An 18,100-nucleotide genomic window follows, 5' to 3' on the forward strand; every position below is an offset into this window, starting at 1 on the left:
TCTGGGTGGTTTCAGCCAGCCAAAATGCTGTTACTACTTAGCTTTGCCAGCTCGGCTCTAAGCGTCCCAGGACCCCTACCTTCCCAGCTCCATCCAATCTCTCCCTCCAGGAGCTGCCACTTTGACTCAGAACATGGGGACAGAGGGATGTGTCCACAGTGGACAAGGCCCTGAGCAGCCCCCACATGCTCCTCTGATGGTGTATTTTAGGCAGATGCTCCCTGAGTGAGAGCTGTAGACATGGGCACACACTGTGACTCTGCTACTGTTCTCCCCCAAGGCTTTATTTGGGCAGAAGGCATCCTCCCTCCTGGTCGGCCCTCTTGGCAGGCAGCCCTCTCGCCTGGCTGGATGCTGCATGGACAGGCCACACCCCTTTGGTAAAAGAGAACAGGGAAAGGCCATAAACAAAGACAGACTTGTAGTTTATTTTGTATTTTTTTTTTTTAAATAAATACACTTTACATTAAAGAAAAAGGCCTTTGATTTGTAATTTCCACATTGGGGAGAAAGGGAAGAAGAAAAGATTTTTGAAAAACTGAATCACAAAGAAAAATAGAGGGAGTGAACTTATATCCTAAGTTCCCTCAATTCCACAAAACCAATATCCACAATGACCTTGCTGCCCTGCTGGCATGCACGTGGGTAATTTATGCAGTTACTCAGCAAACAGCAGTGCCCTCCCACCTCTGGCATGAAGGAAAACAAGTTAACCTGATAGCATGAGGCAATCAAACAGGTTAAAACAAATCATATATTATATTTATAATAAAATAGTCTTAATCCTTATCAATTTAAGAAACCACGATTTTCCTTTTCATTTAAATACATATGTAAAAATGACTCTCTTTTGTTCTTAGACGTCATTTCTCCCATAGAAAATGAAGTGCAGGGACAAGAGACCTAGTGGATATAAGTTCATACCCTCGGTTATAAATGCTTTTTTTTTTTTTGGTGGTTTTTTAAGTTTTATATAAAACTATTTCTTGTTCTTTAAGTAAAGAACATTATACAAAGAAAATATATTGTGAAATAGCCCAGAGACATGTTTTGTTCCCCCTTGAGGAAATATTCTGTCTGTCCGTCCTAGAAGGGTGAAGCAGAGGAGGGCCTAACCCTGTTGTCTCTGTGGTGGTGCTGTTTTCAGAAGGCCCTTCAGAGTCAAATGAGACTCTAAGCCATACTCCTCGAAATTCAGGGCATGCAGTTCCTTAAAAGACAGCCCTGGGGGAAGGGAAGGAGAAGGGGAGGTATTCTGAATTCACTTGACTCAGTTTCCCGCCTGTGAAGACTTTTCCATGTAGCAGTGATGGCCTCTCATTCATTGAGAGATAAGATGATGTCATCTTCCAAATCTGAGTTGTCGGAGCTGTCAGCTGAAAAGTAAGGGGAGGGAGAGATGAGGTTATGCACTAGACGACAGCACACTTTCCGAAAGGAGGCACCTGCAAGCACTGAGGCCTGCGTAAGGCTAATTACCAGCTTCCAGAAAGAAGAAAACACACCAATTAACTCCTTGGAGCTGGCTCTAGAGAATACACCTGTTGCTGAGACCCGTGGTCGCCCCTGGGACCTCTTGCTCTTACCTTCCAAAGGGTCTGGTGCCCTCTGCCTCTTGGAGGCGGCTCTTCTTGCCTGGGAGACCTGGTGGACCAGGAGCACCTGCTCTGGATGGCTGCAGAGGCCAGGGCTGAGGGGAGCAAGTGAGCAAGCACCTGTGACCCTCTGAAATCGCTCCGGCCTGCCTGCTGGACCTCGACATACTGAAAGGGTAGTTGGATCAAAGCAGAAGCAAGATTTATCTTGTCCTAAGCTCTTTAGCCATTTCTTTCTCCATTCCTTAGAAGGCCTCACAAAGGTAGCATTGGAGTCCACCCAGGATTCCTGTGTAATTTCTGAATGTAACCCACAGGGAACAAATTTCCAGAAAGGTAGCAGCCAGCTGTCAGCAATATCCCAGAAAGAGGTGTCCAGAAACTTAAGTGGGAGGCCAGTAGGGAGCAACTGAGCTGTTCTAGAGAGGGCACTGTGCTTGAGCAGTGAATGGAACACATTAACCTATGGAAGGATCCATTAAGGGTTAAACCCAGGTGGTAGCAAAAAGAACCCTCAAAGTGAGGGAGCGACATCATGTGTGGCTGATCAGAATTAGAAACATCATGCCCCCAGCTCTTAAGAAGACTCCAATATTTGCTCAGAGGGAGAAAGCCCTTGGTGTTCACTCTGGTTACTCATAACCCAGGAGGCTATGAATCTGGATTTTAACAAGGTCCCCAAGGAAGTGAGAGGACAAAGCCTGAAAGCGAGTGCCTTGCAGAGGCCCAGAGGTCCTGGGGGCTCCCAGGTGGAGAGGGGCAGCCACTGGTGCCAAAGACCCTCATCAGCCTTCCCCAGGCACTTGAGAGAATGAGCTCAGTAAAGCTGAGGAAGAACAATACATGTTCATAAACTTTCCTTCACACGCTACCATCTCCTTCTGGGGGGGCGGGGGGGGCGGGGAATTGAAGTGCTTATGGTAAAACCAAAGTAGTGACAAAGTCCTGCAAGTAAGCAAATGAGAGACACCTGAAAAAAACCACTGTTCCTGAGCCTAAATGGGCACAAGCACAGCCTGACAAGAGAGAAGTGAGAACACAGCATGGAGAAATCAGACAATGAACTAGTGCATAAAGCAGCTGATGCACATTGTAAGCTGCACCAGCTTTCTGCGTCAAGAACTCCAGAAGGAAGTGCCCGCGGGAAAGGGGGACACCTGCCCAGAGCCTAACAGCACAGGTCCTGGGCACACACTTGAGGCTCACCTGTTTTCTACACAGCCCCACCCCCACCTATTAAGAGTCTTATCAGCTCTGCATCTCATGTAAGGGCTATAAATGCAGCTTAATGAGGATCACTGCACAATCTTCTTTTAGCAAATAACTGTCTGTCAGGCTCAATTTGAGAGCACTCCTGCGGGCTGGGGTGCTGATGCCCCTCTGGTGCTCAGGCGAGGACTCCTTTCTCTGGCTTGCTTACTGGCCTTTTTGCATCCACCACATCCTGAAGAAACCTGATCCCAGGCCCTCTGAGGCAAAAGCAGTTTAGGAATAATTTCTGCAGGGTTCAATGTGTTGCAGCATTTTATAGGGTTTTCTAACTGACTGCAACAGAGCACACACACACTTGAGAGTCAAGATGTTTCTCCTTCCTAGGGTAGGGCCTGCACCTTGAGTCCTTGGGCCCTGAAAGTGATATGCAGGTGCATGGGAGTGGTTTTCTGTAGTCTCAAAGGTTTTCATTATATCCTAACCAAACCAACACCATCCTAACAGCTCCATAACCCCAACAAGGTTAAGAGCTACCATTCCAGAAGATTCACTGAGGCAAAATACTAGCGAACCCAGGATGCTGAGAATGTTTGGCTTCCTGTCTTCCTGTATGTGCCAAGCAAGAGAGGCCACACTGCAAATGCCATCTTTACATCTCCACCTAACCTCGAGTCCAAGCTGAAAGGTTCCCAAGTTGTCATCTACTAGGCATTTCCATATCATATCCCCCACCACATTAGTGACAACATTCTCATGACTGACACAATTAACAGTTTTCCAGGTTGCTTCCTGGGCTTGAGAGTAGTTTACTAAGCTGCACAACTGAAGGTTCAAAAGAGGCAGTAATTTTACAGGGCAAATCCAAATGTGATGGCTTTATATTCAAATTAAGAATGAATAATTAGAGTGGCACTCTTACATCAGAGGCCCTACTCCAGGCTTGCTGCCCCCCATACACCCCACCCCCACAGCTCACTGACCCTCTGTGATTGAGGGAGGGGAAGCTTGTGCTCCACATCTCACTGCTCACGTGAAAAAATGCTTTAGTAAAACTCATTCTCTTGTGCCCATCTGTACTGTAACATATCCCTTGACCCTTAGTCCTTCCCCAGCTCTAAGATCAGGGCTTGGGATAAGGCAAGTCCTACTATAAGCACGGAGCACGAGAAGCAGATACACAGCTAAAGGCACTCCCCAGCTCCATTTGTAAGAGGACTTACATAAGAAAGTCTCCCCTAGGCCAGCTGGCTGTCAATCTTCAGGGCTGGGAGCATGTGTAAGATTTATCCCAAAGAAAATGGATTTAGTCACTGGAATAAATTTTTTTTTCCCAAAATTTTAAATACCCTCTCATTAGTTGTCTACCCTTTCTTCCCCACTTACCCTTGGTCACAGTCAAAGAATATTTCTTTTTTTGTGAAACCCTTTTCTTGACTTTATACAATGTTCTTGTTAGGTGTCATCAAGTCAGCTCTGACTCACAGCAACCCGTATACAATACAGGTCTCGTAACTGTTTTATGACTGACTAATTTGACCCAGCATAATGTCCTCAAAGTTCATCCATGTTAGTTTCACAGATGTTCATTGTTCTTTAACACTGTGTAGTATTCCATTCTGTGTATCATATTTTGGTTGATCCATTCCTCTGTTGGTGGCATTTAGGTTGTTTCCATCTCTTTGCTATTGTGAACAGTGCTGCAGTGAACATGGGAGTGCATGTGTCTGTTTATGTCATGGCTCATACTTCTCCAGGATATATACCTGTAGTGGGATTGCTGGATTATCTGGTATTTCTATGTCCAGCGTTTATTTATTTATTTTTTTTAACTCTGCTCTTAGTGCTGCATGAGATGGTATCTATCTCATTGTCTTGATTTGCACCTCTAGAATAGGAGAATCTTTTATTTTATGTACATGTATGTGTATGTAAATATCCAAACCAAATTCACTGCCATCAAGTCGATTCCAACTCATAGCAACCCCTATTGGGTTCTAAGGTGGTAAATCTTTACATAAGTAGATTGCCCCATTTTCCTTCTACAGAGCAGCGGGTGAGTTTGAACCGCCAACCTTCTAGTTAGCAGTCAAATGCCTTAGGCACTGTGCCACCAGAGCTCCATTTATATACTGCCACTTGCCCTCCCTCTACCACACACACACACACTTTTTCCCACCACCAAAAGTGAAAACAACCCAAAATATCCATCAACAGATGAATGGATAAACAAAATATACATACATACAATGGAATTATTATTTGGCAATAGAAATGAAGTACTGATTGATGCATGCTACAACATACAACATGGATGAACCTTGAAAATGTTATGCTAAGTGAAATAAGCCAGACACAAAAGGCCACATACAGTATGATTCCATTTATAGGAACTGCCCAGAAAGGTAAAGTAGACACAGTTGATTAGTGGTCACCAGGGGCTGGAGGAGAAGGAAATGGAAAGTTATTGCCTAAAGGTAGAGTTTCTGTTTCAGATGAGGAAAAAAAAAAGTTCAGAAATAGATTAAGTGGTGATGGTTGTACAATATTGTGAATACAATTAGTGCTGCTTAAATTGTACACTTATATACAGCTCAAATAGTAAATTTTGTTATATATATTTTACCATAATTTAAAAAAAAAAAAAAAATCTGTTAAGGAGAGGCCTCACATTCACTGGGCCTACACCAGCAAAAGAGAATTTTCTGTAATGATGGAAATCTGTTCTGTATCTGTGCTGCCCAATATGGTAGCCATGTGCAGCAGCTAGTAAGCATGTGAAATGTAGACATGAAAATGAGACTAATTTTTAATTTGATTAATTTAAATAAACCATACTTGGTTAGTGACTACCATTTTAAGCCTAACACCTCCCCTGGTGGTTAGATGTCGGCTGGGTCAGCTACAGAAGAACTGGCTAGATAACCAGAGGGATCACTCCCATTAGGCAGGGCAGCACCAGGAAGAATCCAGTCCAGAGCAACCATGAGTCTGTCACCCGTGACATGTCCCATGGTGATGCTGTTGACGGGTCCTGTGGAGATGTGCAGAGCGAGTGGACTCATATCTGCTCACTCCTTTATTCAGGATCATTAACAAAGGTCAGAGAGCAGGAACTGTCCTGATACAAAATTACTAGAGAAATTGGAGTTCTGTTCTTCCTAACTTGGAAAGGGCGACAAAAGGAAGTGAGCAAAACAAAAACAAAGAGAAACACCTGTCCCCTGGCCTTTAAGAAGGATTAGCTGAAAGCAGACAGGAAACCTCCACAAGAGGGGCTTGGAACAGGTGCGGCATCCATTAGGAACACCTGACCATGATTCCAGCTCTGAGTCTTGGAGAGAACGACACTTGAAGTTGAATCCTCTAAACCAAGTGTTGGTCTAGCCTGGCACCTGTTTCTGTAAGTTTTGCTAGAACACGGCCACATTCACTGTCTGTGGCTGCTTCTGTGTGCACTGGCAGAGGTGAGTGGCCACAATAGAAAGCATATGGCCTGCAAAGCCTAAAATTTTACTGTGTGGCCCTTTACAAAGAAAGTCTGCCCACCCCTGCTCTAAAGATAAGAGATGACAGCCAACTGATTACACATCAGATGGGCAAGTGGAGTCTCAAAAATGAAAGTCTGGTTTTCCTTAATGGGCTAGGAGTGAAGAGTCCTCAACCCTCTGGGTTGGACTGGCCCAAGAGAAGGGACCTTTCCCCAGTGCTGCCCAGGCCCCACTTGGTGGTCCACCCTGTACTTACTGTCCCCCAGGATCAGTTCCACCTCCTCATCTGCATCCGAGTCCTCATCTTCCCCGTCCTCTCCCTCCTCTAGCAGGTTTGCTAGCTCCTCATCAGAGGGAGAGAAGTCATTGTCCCCGTCCTCCCCTGCATTCTCATTGTTGTCATCCTCCTCCAACTCTGCCTCCAGCAGCTGGTCAGTATCAAGCTCATCTAGATCATCAGTGTCGTCGTCATCTTCATCATCGTCTTCCTCCTCCTGCTCTTCCTCTTCCTGGTGAGAAAGCATGAGGTCCATTAGGACACATACAGAAGCCTCACCGACAAGGGCCACATCCCAAATCGTTCCCAAAAGGATAGGGGAGGAAAGTGTCAGTTAAGAGGGTGGTAACCTGGGGTCAGCACAGACTTCACAGGACAGTGGACTTGTCAGCGATGGCTAAACAGGCATATACATGTCGCCCAAGATAGTCAAAGCACCCCTCAAACAAGGACTATTGCTCAAGTGCATCCTTGTCCAAGGAAAAGGACAATTTACTTCACACAAATCTCTGCCGTCAATATTCTTGGTTCCTATTTAAATAATGAACTCAAAGAGGCTGGTCTTTCTCTCCCACTCAGCGAAAGCAAGTGAAATCAGTTGAACTGCTGGAGCAAAAGCTTCTGCCTAGAATCTAAACAACAATGCTTTAACAAAACTGAGGATGCACACAGCTGCCAGGTCACTGGCTCCTAAGCCCTTTAAGCTCTTGCCCTTCATCTTGTAAATAAGGAAGTGGTAAACCCCTGACAACACTACCATGACCATCCATGATGAGCATGGCAACAAAACAGACCTTTATAATATAGAACACGAGCAGACACCCACATTTTCTGTTCTAAGCCCCTCCCCCTGCCAAATAAAACACATGCTAGAGATACCATGCATCCCTTCATTCTTAGGAAAGCTTCCCAAAGGCAGGAAAACTACCAGACAATCAATGAAGTACTTTGTTCTAGGTACCCTGGGCTTTGGAAAAGATACATTCTAAAATGATACATTCTGAAAAGATACATTCTGGCATCTTCCCCCAGATTCCCACTTTGTACTAAAATCCAAATCTCACTGCTTTGATAAAAGATGACAGGACTTACCAAGTAAGTGTGATCAACATTTAGAAACTTATCCTACTCAAACATTAACTGAGCCTTGCCAAAGTAAAAGGGCTCTATTTCCTGCTATCTAGTAAAATGTACTTTTGTTTAATATACCAGCCTAATAAAAATCAAGACAGAACAAACCTAATGTAAGTTAAAGGGCTGTGTGCACGTCACTTGCTTAGAAATCCATGTTTGCGCTCACCCAACCACTGTATTTTCCAGCTGTTATGTAAACTGCCTCATCTAGCAAAATGGCTTGCTTTATGGCTAAAAAAAATCTGGTAAAATCCTGCTTTATGGATTTTGATAATTTGGGAACGATCATTAGAGACTTTCTGATCTTCTGTTATCCAGTCAGTGACTTGAGACTTCAGTAATTTCTGGCAGCTATATAGAAAAAGCCAACCTCTTTAAACAAAGTAATCCTAATGCTTGCACAGGTGTAAATATGGTCTATACCAGGTTTGTGTGTGTGGTGAGTGAATGCACACCTAAGACCACACACTACTACCTACAGGAAAGGAGTTGAGAGTGCTTGGAAGCAGTAATGATAGAAGTGACGCAGGGACAAACTCATATCCCCTACACACAAATTCAGGGGAAATAATCCTAAATCACTGCTTACAGATTTTGCCTTTTCTCCAGGCATATTTTCATGTCCCGATTAACTCTAACAGAGCGCTGGTGGCATAGTGTGGTTAAGCATTCATCTGCTAACCAAGAGGTCAGTGGTTCAAACTCTCTAGGCACTTTTCAAAAAAAAGAGATGGCAGCCTTGGAAACCCTGTGAGGGGCACTTCTCTGTTCTGTAACATCACTATGAGTAGGAATCTACTCACCAGCTATAGATTTTTAATTAGCTCTAATCCATTAACAAAATACCACTGTTTTAAAACAAGCACATTAAAGAAGAGCTTATCCAGGACCCTATGTCACTTAAGGCTTTATGGAACACAACTATTATGTAAGATATCACAACTTTTAAAGCTCCATAGCTGAGCAGGTATGTATAAAGTAAAACTGTTCAAATGGCATTTATTAACCAGTTCTCTTTCACTTCTAAAAATATCAAAGCTTAGCCGATGTGGGAGAACTGAGGAAAAAGGATCCCAAATTAAGAGCTATTCTGGATAATTAGGTCAATGAGGGTCTAAGCTTTGAACTACTGGTACATTCCAAATTCTTCCAACAGCCTACATATCTAACCTTTACTTTTGTAGCAGAAGAAATAGTTGTAGGTGTATTCATCCTGGAAGCCTTGAGGATACCGTATGTGGTCAGGAAGGGGAGGGAAAATGAGCGAGGAGGGCGCTGAACCGCAAGTGGAGCCCAGCACATCCCCATCTAGGCCCAGTGCTTCGTGGCCAGCTGGTTTCACGTGACTGTACCACACAAATACAGCCAAAGACTCACTTCCTAAATTTTAAATCTGAAAACTGGATCATGAAGCAAAGGTTCAGAATCTACTCCTGTGGCTGAGCCCAAAAGAGATTATAGGAGACAATTTTTTTTTTCCCCAATAGTGATTTGGGTGAAAGTTTACAGAGCAAATTCACTTTCCATACCGCAGTTTACATACACTTTGTCTCATGACATTGGCTACAATTTACCCCAATGCCATAGCTTCCCTCCTACTTCCTCCCCGATAGTTACCTCTTCCTGTGTCCACTCCTGCCCCCTGAGCTGTCTCCCTGTGCATAAGCAGCCCTTCTTTCTCCCATGACTGTTCTCTCCAAGGAGTGTATCTACCTCAGGTAAATGTTCAACTCATATGCCCATCTTTTGTTTGGAAGCCACAGGTATGGGTTCAATTCCAGACTTGAAGGGCAGCTGGGGGCCATAGTCTCAGTGGTTTCACCAGGCTCGATCAGACCAGCAAACTTGGTCCCCTTTCCCCCCTCAAATGATTTTGAGTTTTGTTCCATTGTTCTCCCTCTCTATCCATGATCTCCTTCCTACATAGATCCCCCTCCGAGTGGTTGACAGTGGTAGCCGGGCATCATCTAGTTCTTCTGGTCTCATAAGTCAATTAGGCTGAGGATCGCATAGTGGACTAGTCTCTAGGACTAATTGTTTCCATGAATCTTCAGTTTTCTTCATTCTTCTTTGCTCTGGATGAGGAGAGACCCATCGTTGCATCTAGATGGCTGCTTGCAAGCTTTTAAGATCCCAGTCACTACTCGCCAAAGTAGGAGAGGGGAAACAATGTTTTGTGTAGTATGTTAAGCCAATTGAGCTTGATGTCCCCTGTGACTATGGTCCCGAGCCCACAGGTTCAACTACGCGGTCCCTCTGGGTAGCTGGCTGTGACCAAGAAGTGACTACAACCTTGTCCCTTGTCAGCTCTACTATATCCCTGGGAACTCTCACAGAACATACAAATACCCTTGTAGAACCATTATCTGCCAACCCTATACATGGTCTTGGGTACACTCCCTGCTGCATAGACATACCTAATAGTTCAGCCTGTCCACCCATCTATCCACCCATATACCCATGTTTGCCTTCACTGACAACACAGTACTGTATGTGCAAAAGGGTTCATCTTTGTTGTCTGCACCTCCCATGTACTTCTCAATGTCTTCCTCTTCCTCAATGCCATCATGTTGATCACTCACATTTGGTACACTGCCCTTCTCTTCACCCACATCAATACTTATCTCTATCGATCTAACAGTGTTCTGTCCCCTCCCCTCCCACCCCTGGTAACCAACAAAGAAAATTTCCTTCCATAGATAAACCATTCCTTGACTTTTACAATAACGGACTAATACAATATTTGTCCTTCTGTCATTGACTTATTTCACTCAGCATAATGTCCAAGTTCATCCATGTTATGTGGTGTTTTACAGATTCTACATTTTTCTTTAGGGTTGCATAGTATTCCATCGTGTGTATGTATCATAGTTTGGTTATCTATTCCTCAGTTGATGAACACCTAGTTTGTTTCCATCTTTTGGCTATTTTAAAGAGTGCTGCGATGAACATGGGTGCACATATGTCTGTTGTTATCATGGCTCTTGCTTCTTTAGGATATACACTTAGTAATAGAATGGCTGGGTCAAATAGTATTTCTATTTCCAACTATTGAAGGAACCGCCATACAATGGTACCATTTTACAGGCCCACCAGCAGTGTATGAGAGTCCCAATCTCTCCACATCCTCACCAGCTTTTGTTATTTTCTGTCTTGTTGAACTTTGCTACTAATGCTGGAGCAAGATGGTATCGCATTGTTGTTTTGTTTTGCATGCATCTCTCTAATGGCTAACGATCATGAGCATTTCTTCATATGTATGTTGGCCACCTGAATATCCTCCTTGGTGAAGTGTCTATTCATGTCTTCTGCCCATTTTTTAATTGGATTATTTGTCTTTTTGTTATTGAAGTGTTGGAGTTTTCTATAAATTCTAGAGATAAGTCCCTTGTCAGATATGTCATTGCTGAATATTCTTTCCTAATCTGTAGGTTCTCTTTTGACTCTCTTGGTGAAGTCTTTGGAAGCACATAAAAATTTAATTTTTAGAAGGTCCCATTCATCTAGTTTCTCTTCTGCTGTTTGTGTATTTTGGATTATGCTTTGATGTCTATTTATGCCATATATTAGGGCCCTTAAATTTACCCCTAGTTTTTTTATAGGAGACAATTTTGGAGCATTCTCTCCTGGTTCAAAAGCATCTAATTTGTGGTTTGCTGGTCTGATAGGGCCTGGTGAAAACTCTGAGACTATGGCCCCTAGCTGCCCTTCAGGTCTGGAATTTGGAATTTAACTCATTCCTGGTGTCTTCCAGCCAAGTAAAAGACAGACATACAAGCTGAACATTTACATTAGGTAGATATACTCCTTGGAAAGAACAATCAGGGGAGATAGAAGGGCTTTGTGTGTACAGGGAGACAGCTCAGGGAAGAGGTGGCTATGGGGAGGAAGTGGGAGGAGAGCTGTTGCACTGTGGGAGATTGCAGTCAATGTCATGAGACAAGATGTGTACGAACTGCTGTGTGGAAAATGAATTTGCTCTGTGAATGTTCACCCAAATCACAATTAAAAAGAAAAAAAAAAAGAGTATCTGGTTTAAGAGTAAAAGCTTCCACTAATGAGAGGCCAGAAATGATAAAAACAAAAGAAAGAATTTTTTTCAGAATCCTGACTTCAGTAATATTTGATGTTTTGAGTCTAGAAATATTGTTATTTTTATTCTGAGACTTCTCTTTTAGGGCTTGGAAACAATTAGAGGAATTCAAGGCAGGGCCATTTTTAATTAAAACTAGCAGTAAATTTCCATATATAAATTTCCATTAAACACAGTGTCCCACATTTATACTAAATGTTGTTGTTGTTGTTGTTATGTGCCATCGAGTCGGACTCAACTCATAGCGACCCCTCCTTGGGTTTCCAAGGCAGTATCACTACAGAAGTAGATTGCCCAACCGTCCTTCCAAGGAGTGGCTGGTGGGTTTGAACTGCCAGCCTCCTGGTTAGCAGTCAAGTGCCTTAGGCACTATGCTACCAGAGCTCCTATTTATACTAAATAGTGTATTAAATACACCAGTGTTCCACATGGCTCTGATAGTTACTGTCTATAATCATGCATACCCAAGACTGGCCATTGGTAAATGTCATTCCCTCACCTCCATTCCACCTTAAGCAGATAGCATGGTTACCTAAAGACCCAAACCTCTGCAGAAGACCAACCCACCTCACTTTTAGAGGTCAGGTGGACTGCCATGAGCTTCCTCGGCTACCCTGACATCACCTTGGTCTGAGGAGGAAGATGTCCCTCCTGCTTTGGACCTCAGGTCACCATGGGACCTTGTCACCACAGGTGCACCTTCCTTGTCCCCACTCCACCCACTGTCACTCTCCCCACTGGATCCTTACCTTCTACTATGCAAAGAGGTCAAGCTTCCTGAAACCAAACACCTTTTCCATCTACACAAACTTCCAATTCATTCCACCTGTGGAGCTCTGACTGGGTGATCTTGCCCTATTCCTAGCATCTTTGCTCACTCATGTTCTCTTCTCCCAACACTTGGCAGCACAGCTTCTGCCCACACCACCAATGCACAGTGTAGCTGTCAAGGGTGTGGGTCTTGAGGCCAGGCTGCCTAAATTTAATCCAACCTGTACTAGCACTGCCATCGACCTTAGGCAATTTAGTTATAGGGTTGCTGTTGGGATGTAAAGGAAAATACATATACATACATGTATATAAGCTGTTTGGAAAGTGCCTGGCATATATCAGGGGTTCAACAAGTGTTTACAATCACAAAACCCTCCTAAAGGAATATGAAGTCCTGAATGGCCAACCCCATGGCCTCAAGCAGCTCCTCCTGCTTTGTGCTATGACTAAAAACCAAGCAACCCTGGTTTCCACTGCTGCCTGATATTTCTTTGGTCTCTTCCAGTTCTCTTCCTCTAGACACAGAGGTTCCTCCAACTTTTATTTCCACCTTCACATATCCTCTCATTCATAAACCTTGAACTCTCATTATTAAAAAACTCTGTGTCCCTGGATGTGCAGTTAACCTGTTCAACTACTAGCCAAAAGGTTGGTAGTTCAAACCCACCCAGAGGTCTTCAGAACAAAGGCCTGGTGATCTACTGAAAAATTAGCTATTAGAAACCCTAGGGAGTATAACTCTACTGACATGCATGGGGCTGTCTTGAGTTAGTCAGATTGGTGGCAACTGGTTTCTATCCATCTATACAACAGGATTTAAAATCCTGTAATTGCAAAACTGAAATCAAATCACCCCTATAACCTCTTCCACACTTCTCCCAGCTACCAGGTCAAAACTTCAAACTTAGCTTTCACTTCTCCTATTTTCCATGACTTCACATCCAATCAACTACTGTGTCCCTAAGTCCAGGTCCCCCATGCTCCTTCCCACATCCCTCCTCCTGCTAGCCTCCACTTTCTCCCACGCTCTATGGTCTTGTGCCTTCCTGGATCAGGGGTCCCCAGGGCTCCCTATTACTACCCATGTTACAGAATTACAACAGAAGCAACAACCATTTACTGAATGGCTATCACTTCTCTGAATTTCAATCTCTTGTTAAGTAGTCTAATTAAATAAAAGGCTCTTAATCAGGTGTGACTATCAAAATCAACTAGGAAAACTTACTCTAAAACAGACATGCCTAAACCCCAGCTGGGGTCGAGAGAGAAGCAGAATCTTGACAGATCATGCTTACACAGAAGGATCTTGAAATGTTCCTCAAGAATTGCAAAGTTCTAAGTACCATACAAGATGATCTCTAAAAGCTCTACTTTTCTGTAACAACAAACTCCTTTTCTAGGAACTCCCTGTGACAGAACTAGAACAGTCAATCTAGGTATTCCTTTGACCTCTGCTACATCAAACCATCTCATTCTTTAGGACTTAAATAGAATAACTCCCTTATGCTTTCCCAATAGATTTAAGGCAAATATTTGATTTATAAGTACAGAATTTTCTAGATCATTCACAATTCCTCTTGAATACAGATCTACTTTTCAAGAGAAAAGACTTTATATTTTCTTCAAATATATAACCAATCTCTTAGAAAACCAAACCTCTGGTCACACTTGAAGAACAAACTCTTAAAAACTAGGAGAGGTTTTTTTTTTTTTTTTTAAGGTAACTTCCTGCTTCTCCTCTTAATTCTTGTTCCTGGTGTTAGTTATCTTTAAAAGCTATAGACTCTTAAGAACTATACATACAGGATCAAATGGACAACAGAAACTAAACATTAGATAGATAGGAGCAGTGAGTTAATGTTAATGGGGGAGGAACAACTCCGAGAAGAAGGGTTAAGAATGGTTATACAACTTGAATGTGATCAGTGTCACTGGACTGTACATGGAGAAACTGTTAAAGTGGTATGTGCTCTGCTGTGTATATTCCTTTTAAAAAAATTTTTTTTAAAAACAAAAAGTCTATATATCCTTTTCAGGATTATAAAAGTTGTATTTTTCTCTCCTCACTGGCAGTCTCTAACTCAAACAGATTTTGAATTCTATAGGACAAAAAGGGCCTCTCCAAAATCACCACACCCAGCTCTGAGCAGACATGCAGTAGGCGTGTGATTAATAAAGACACTCACCAGCCACATCTAGGCAGTGGAGAACACACAGGAAACGAAACACAGCACTCAGTGTGTCCCAGATTCCAAAATGGAGTGGGGAAAAGACAGCATTATTATCTTGTTGAGGTTTTTATAAATTTAAGGTTAACTGTAACTAGCTGAAATGTACTGGCTTTTAATAATGATCAATTATTAATCTTTGGCTTTTCCATTTTCCTAAAAGCCAACATCAAAGCTAACTTAAGTAATTTTTAAAAACACACAGATACCAAGATCGCAATGAATAGGAGTTTTGACAGCTGATTGCTTGGCTCTGCTTTCATCAAATGCCTGAAGGCAGGCAAGCAGACTTGTGGCTGTCCAATACATTGGGTATGTTTTCATTCATTACTACAGTGGTACAGTTCTTTCTTTCCTATTGATCTCCAAGTTCATTTAAACCCAAGGGCAAAAGACAACGCTTTCTATGGAGTATAAATTATACTTCAATAAACCTGGTAACGAAATAATCACTTATGCAGACACCTTAGGCTGGACCATTTGACCAAATGGCTTCTGAGTTTATCTGAGGTGAAAAGGCAAATTCAAAGGTTGGTCACAGGTGCCTGCCTCCCTGGACAGATGTGGCACATCTGAGAAGTGAGAGCAGGTATCCAGACTAGGAGAACACTTTGAATAACAAATGATTCATATGAAAATAAAAAGTATCTGGTTTTAAAATCAAGTGAAGATTACAAAGGAAAAGTGAGTTTAAAATAAAAGAAAGAGGAACTGGGGACAAATCAGATGGAAAGAGTAGTAAAGAAATAGTAGTAAATATAGCAAAACACCATTGCAAGGACATAGAACCCAAAAGAATTAGGTTACAAGGAGACTGAAATAGATATGGTATTAGGCAACCTGAAACATTTCTAAATTAAAACTCAAAATGCCAAAAACTTGAGCACGTAAGTAGTTCTCCAATGGATGTCCTCCAAACATGAAATGCACCAAATGACTCAGGTTGTGGAATCACTACTACAGGGAAACATGCCCACATCCTGAGAAACTGGGAAGCAACACTAACTCCCCCATGTCACCTATCTGCCTAGACATCTAGTCCTTCAGAGCCAGAAAGCTTTTAGGCTCTTCTGTAGACTGGGGCCCCAGGACACCTAATAGGGTTCCTCCTGAATCTGCCCATCTTGACTGTCCATCTGACACAGCCTATTTTTTTCTTCCTGTACCAGAGAGTCAGAAGTCCTAGCTACCACCCCAACAACACCTTTTTTAATATCGTTCTCCCCTAACCTCTGAAAAGGAACATTAAGGAGAATCAGTCTTTTCCTCAACCCCAGCCTCCCTGAAAATGGGGTTGACAGCAGAGGAACACTGACACTGTTCCCTCTAGCAGCCCCTTGCTCTACAACCAGCCAGCCACTTCCAGTGCCTTCGCTCCCACCAATCACTCCATGCATGCAGGAAGAACCAGGCCAACCAAAGAAGACCTTCTGGCTCCTGAGGTGTCTAGGATATCTTAGCTTTCACTTCCTTGATCTCCCTCTGTCAAAGATGGACCAGGCATCACATGGACCCTGGTGATTATCACCCAAGGATAACCACTGCCAAGATATGGGAGGGTAGGATAACTGTGTTCATAAATAAAATAAACTCTCTCTCTTTCAGATTTACAAATCAACATGTAACAGCCAAGAAGCCAGAGAAAGAAATGAAGCCTGGTACCAACAAGTAAACCCACAGAGGATTGAATGGTCTATATCCACATGTTTCACTGTAAGGTACAGACAAATGGTTCAACACCACCACCTTCTACACCAACTCAAAGACAAAACTACAACTTGTTTCATAACAGCTGAAGTGGAAAAGAATATACATTAACAGTGGGAGAGGGAAGGTCCCTGGGTAGCACAGATGGTGGTAACTCAAAGGTTGCCTGTTCAAATGTTCAAACCTACTCAGCGGTACCACAGAGAAACCAGGCCTGGCAAGCTACCTCTGTAAAGATTACAGCCAACCCAATGCTGAAGCCTACAGACTCTCCCCATATGAATACATAAACAAATGAATGCCTCAGCAAAAGTGGGGAGGGGGTGTGTCTCAGGTACCATAAGGAAAGGAGAATATGAGACACTATTAAGAATCCCACCCACGTCAACCACATGAAGCTCAAGGGATCTGGATCTAATACTACTTGTAAGCTCTGGTGCAAAAAAGACTAGCAACATGTATTAAGTTAACCAGTACAGCACTCGAGAACATTAAAATCAGAGTGGGAGGAAAAACGTGGAACAAAATCCAAAAACTCATTCCTGGGGGCTGGCTCTCAGCCCAACAGTAAACAAGATGTACATGCAGACCACTCAATGCAGGGTGACGCACCCACATACTCTATGGAAATGCATCCCTTGGAGCAACTGACCAAAGGACACTAGAGGGGCAACATTCACAAGGAGGAAACGCAGGACACACAGGAGTGCCTAAGTATGAGGGGCACGGAGGGGAGGAGACTGGGTTAGAGGCGGGGATGTTAAATGGGGAGTGAAACTAAATGTACACGTAATGTTGAATGTAAAATAAACTCTGTAAACTTGCACCTAAAGCACGATAAAATAAATACTGAATTAAAAGAAGAACATTAAAAAGAAGAACATTAAAATCTATGGCACAGGTGAATTAAAAAAAGAACATTAAAATCTATGGCACAAATACCGAGTATCCATCTGAAAGGTATCAGAAGACCCTTCCCTCTTACCCAAATCTCGTAACATACAAGAGCTTTGAACACTGCCAACTATTCTCACCCCTGACACCAAGATCCCTGAGGCCCCTCCAGGCCATGCAGCTGGAAAGGATTATAGGAAATCTCTGGGGGCATTTGGTGAAGTAGTCTCAAACTCTGAACCCTAACTGGTCTTTAGAATAAATAATGGGGTTTAAAAAACTATGGTGTTAGGGAGTTCCGGCAAGATGGCAGACTAGGCAGAAGGACTGCACAGACCCTCTTCAACAAAGAAAAGGGAAACCAATTAACGCAGACACAGAACATAATCTTGGACCCCTGAGCCTTGAAGGGAAGGATACAGAAGTGGACTAACCCCCAACTAGCAGAAGAATTTGAGTGAAAATACCAAAAAAAAGAGACATACGGAGCTGCGGTCTGACAGCGAACTAAGTGACCCTGACAGTACATGTGGCTTGGAGATTCCCGAGTCGTGGTACGACCTAAGAATTAACCTAAAAATCACCCTGCTAGCCAGGGACTGCACCAAGGACTGTGCACAGTGGCTAGGGAACAAACGGAGAAAGTGAAGAGAAAGGTGGGCTGAGTTGTGGACTTTTGCCGGTCCGGAGGACGCCGCCAT

The 18,100-nt window shown here is 43.2% G+C and overlaps 1 protein-coding gene across 1 annotated transcript in view; it reads right to left on the bottom strand.

The window, feature by feature from the left end:
- Positions 1-1,317: 1,317 nt before the first annotated feature.
- The window catches only part of DCAF1 (DDB1 and CUL4 associated factor 1), a 112,944-nt gene continuing 96,161 nt past the window's right edge, over positions 1,318-18,100 (bottom strand). Inside the window, exons 22-23 of the mRNA XM_007952021.2 lie at positions 6,552-6,804; positions 1,318-1,376 (exon numbers count right to left, since the gene is read on the bottom strand). Of these exons, the coding sequence (XP_007950212.1) occupies positions 1,318-1,376; positions 6,552-6,804 (312 nt within the window). The remainder of the gene's footprint in view (positions 1,377-6,551; positions 6,805-18,100) is intronic.

Source organism: Orycteropus afer, unplaced genomic scaffold, assembly GCF_000298275.1.
Source record: "Orycteropus afer afer isolate SDZICR_OR568_19922 unplaced genomic scaffold, OryAfe1.0 scaffold00323, whole genome shotgun sequence".
NCBI lineage: Eukaryota > Metazoa > Chordata > Mammalia > Tubulidentata > Orycteropodidae > Orycteropus > Orycteropus afer.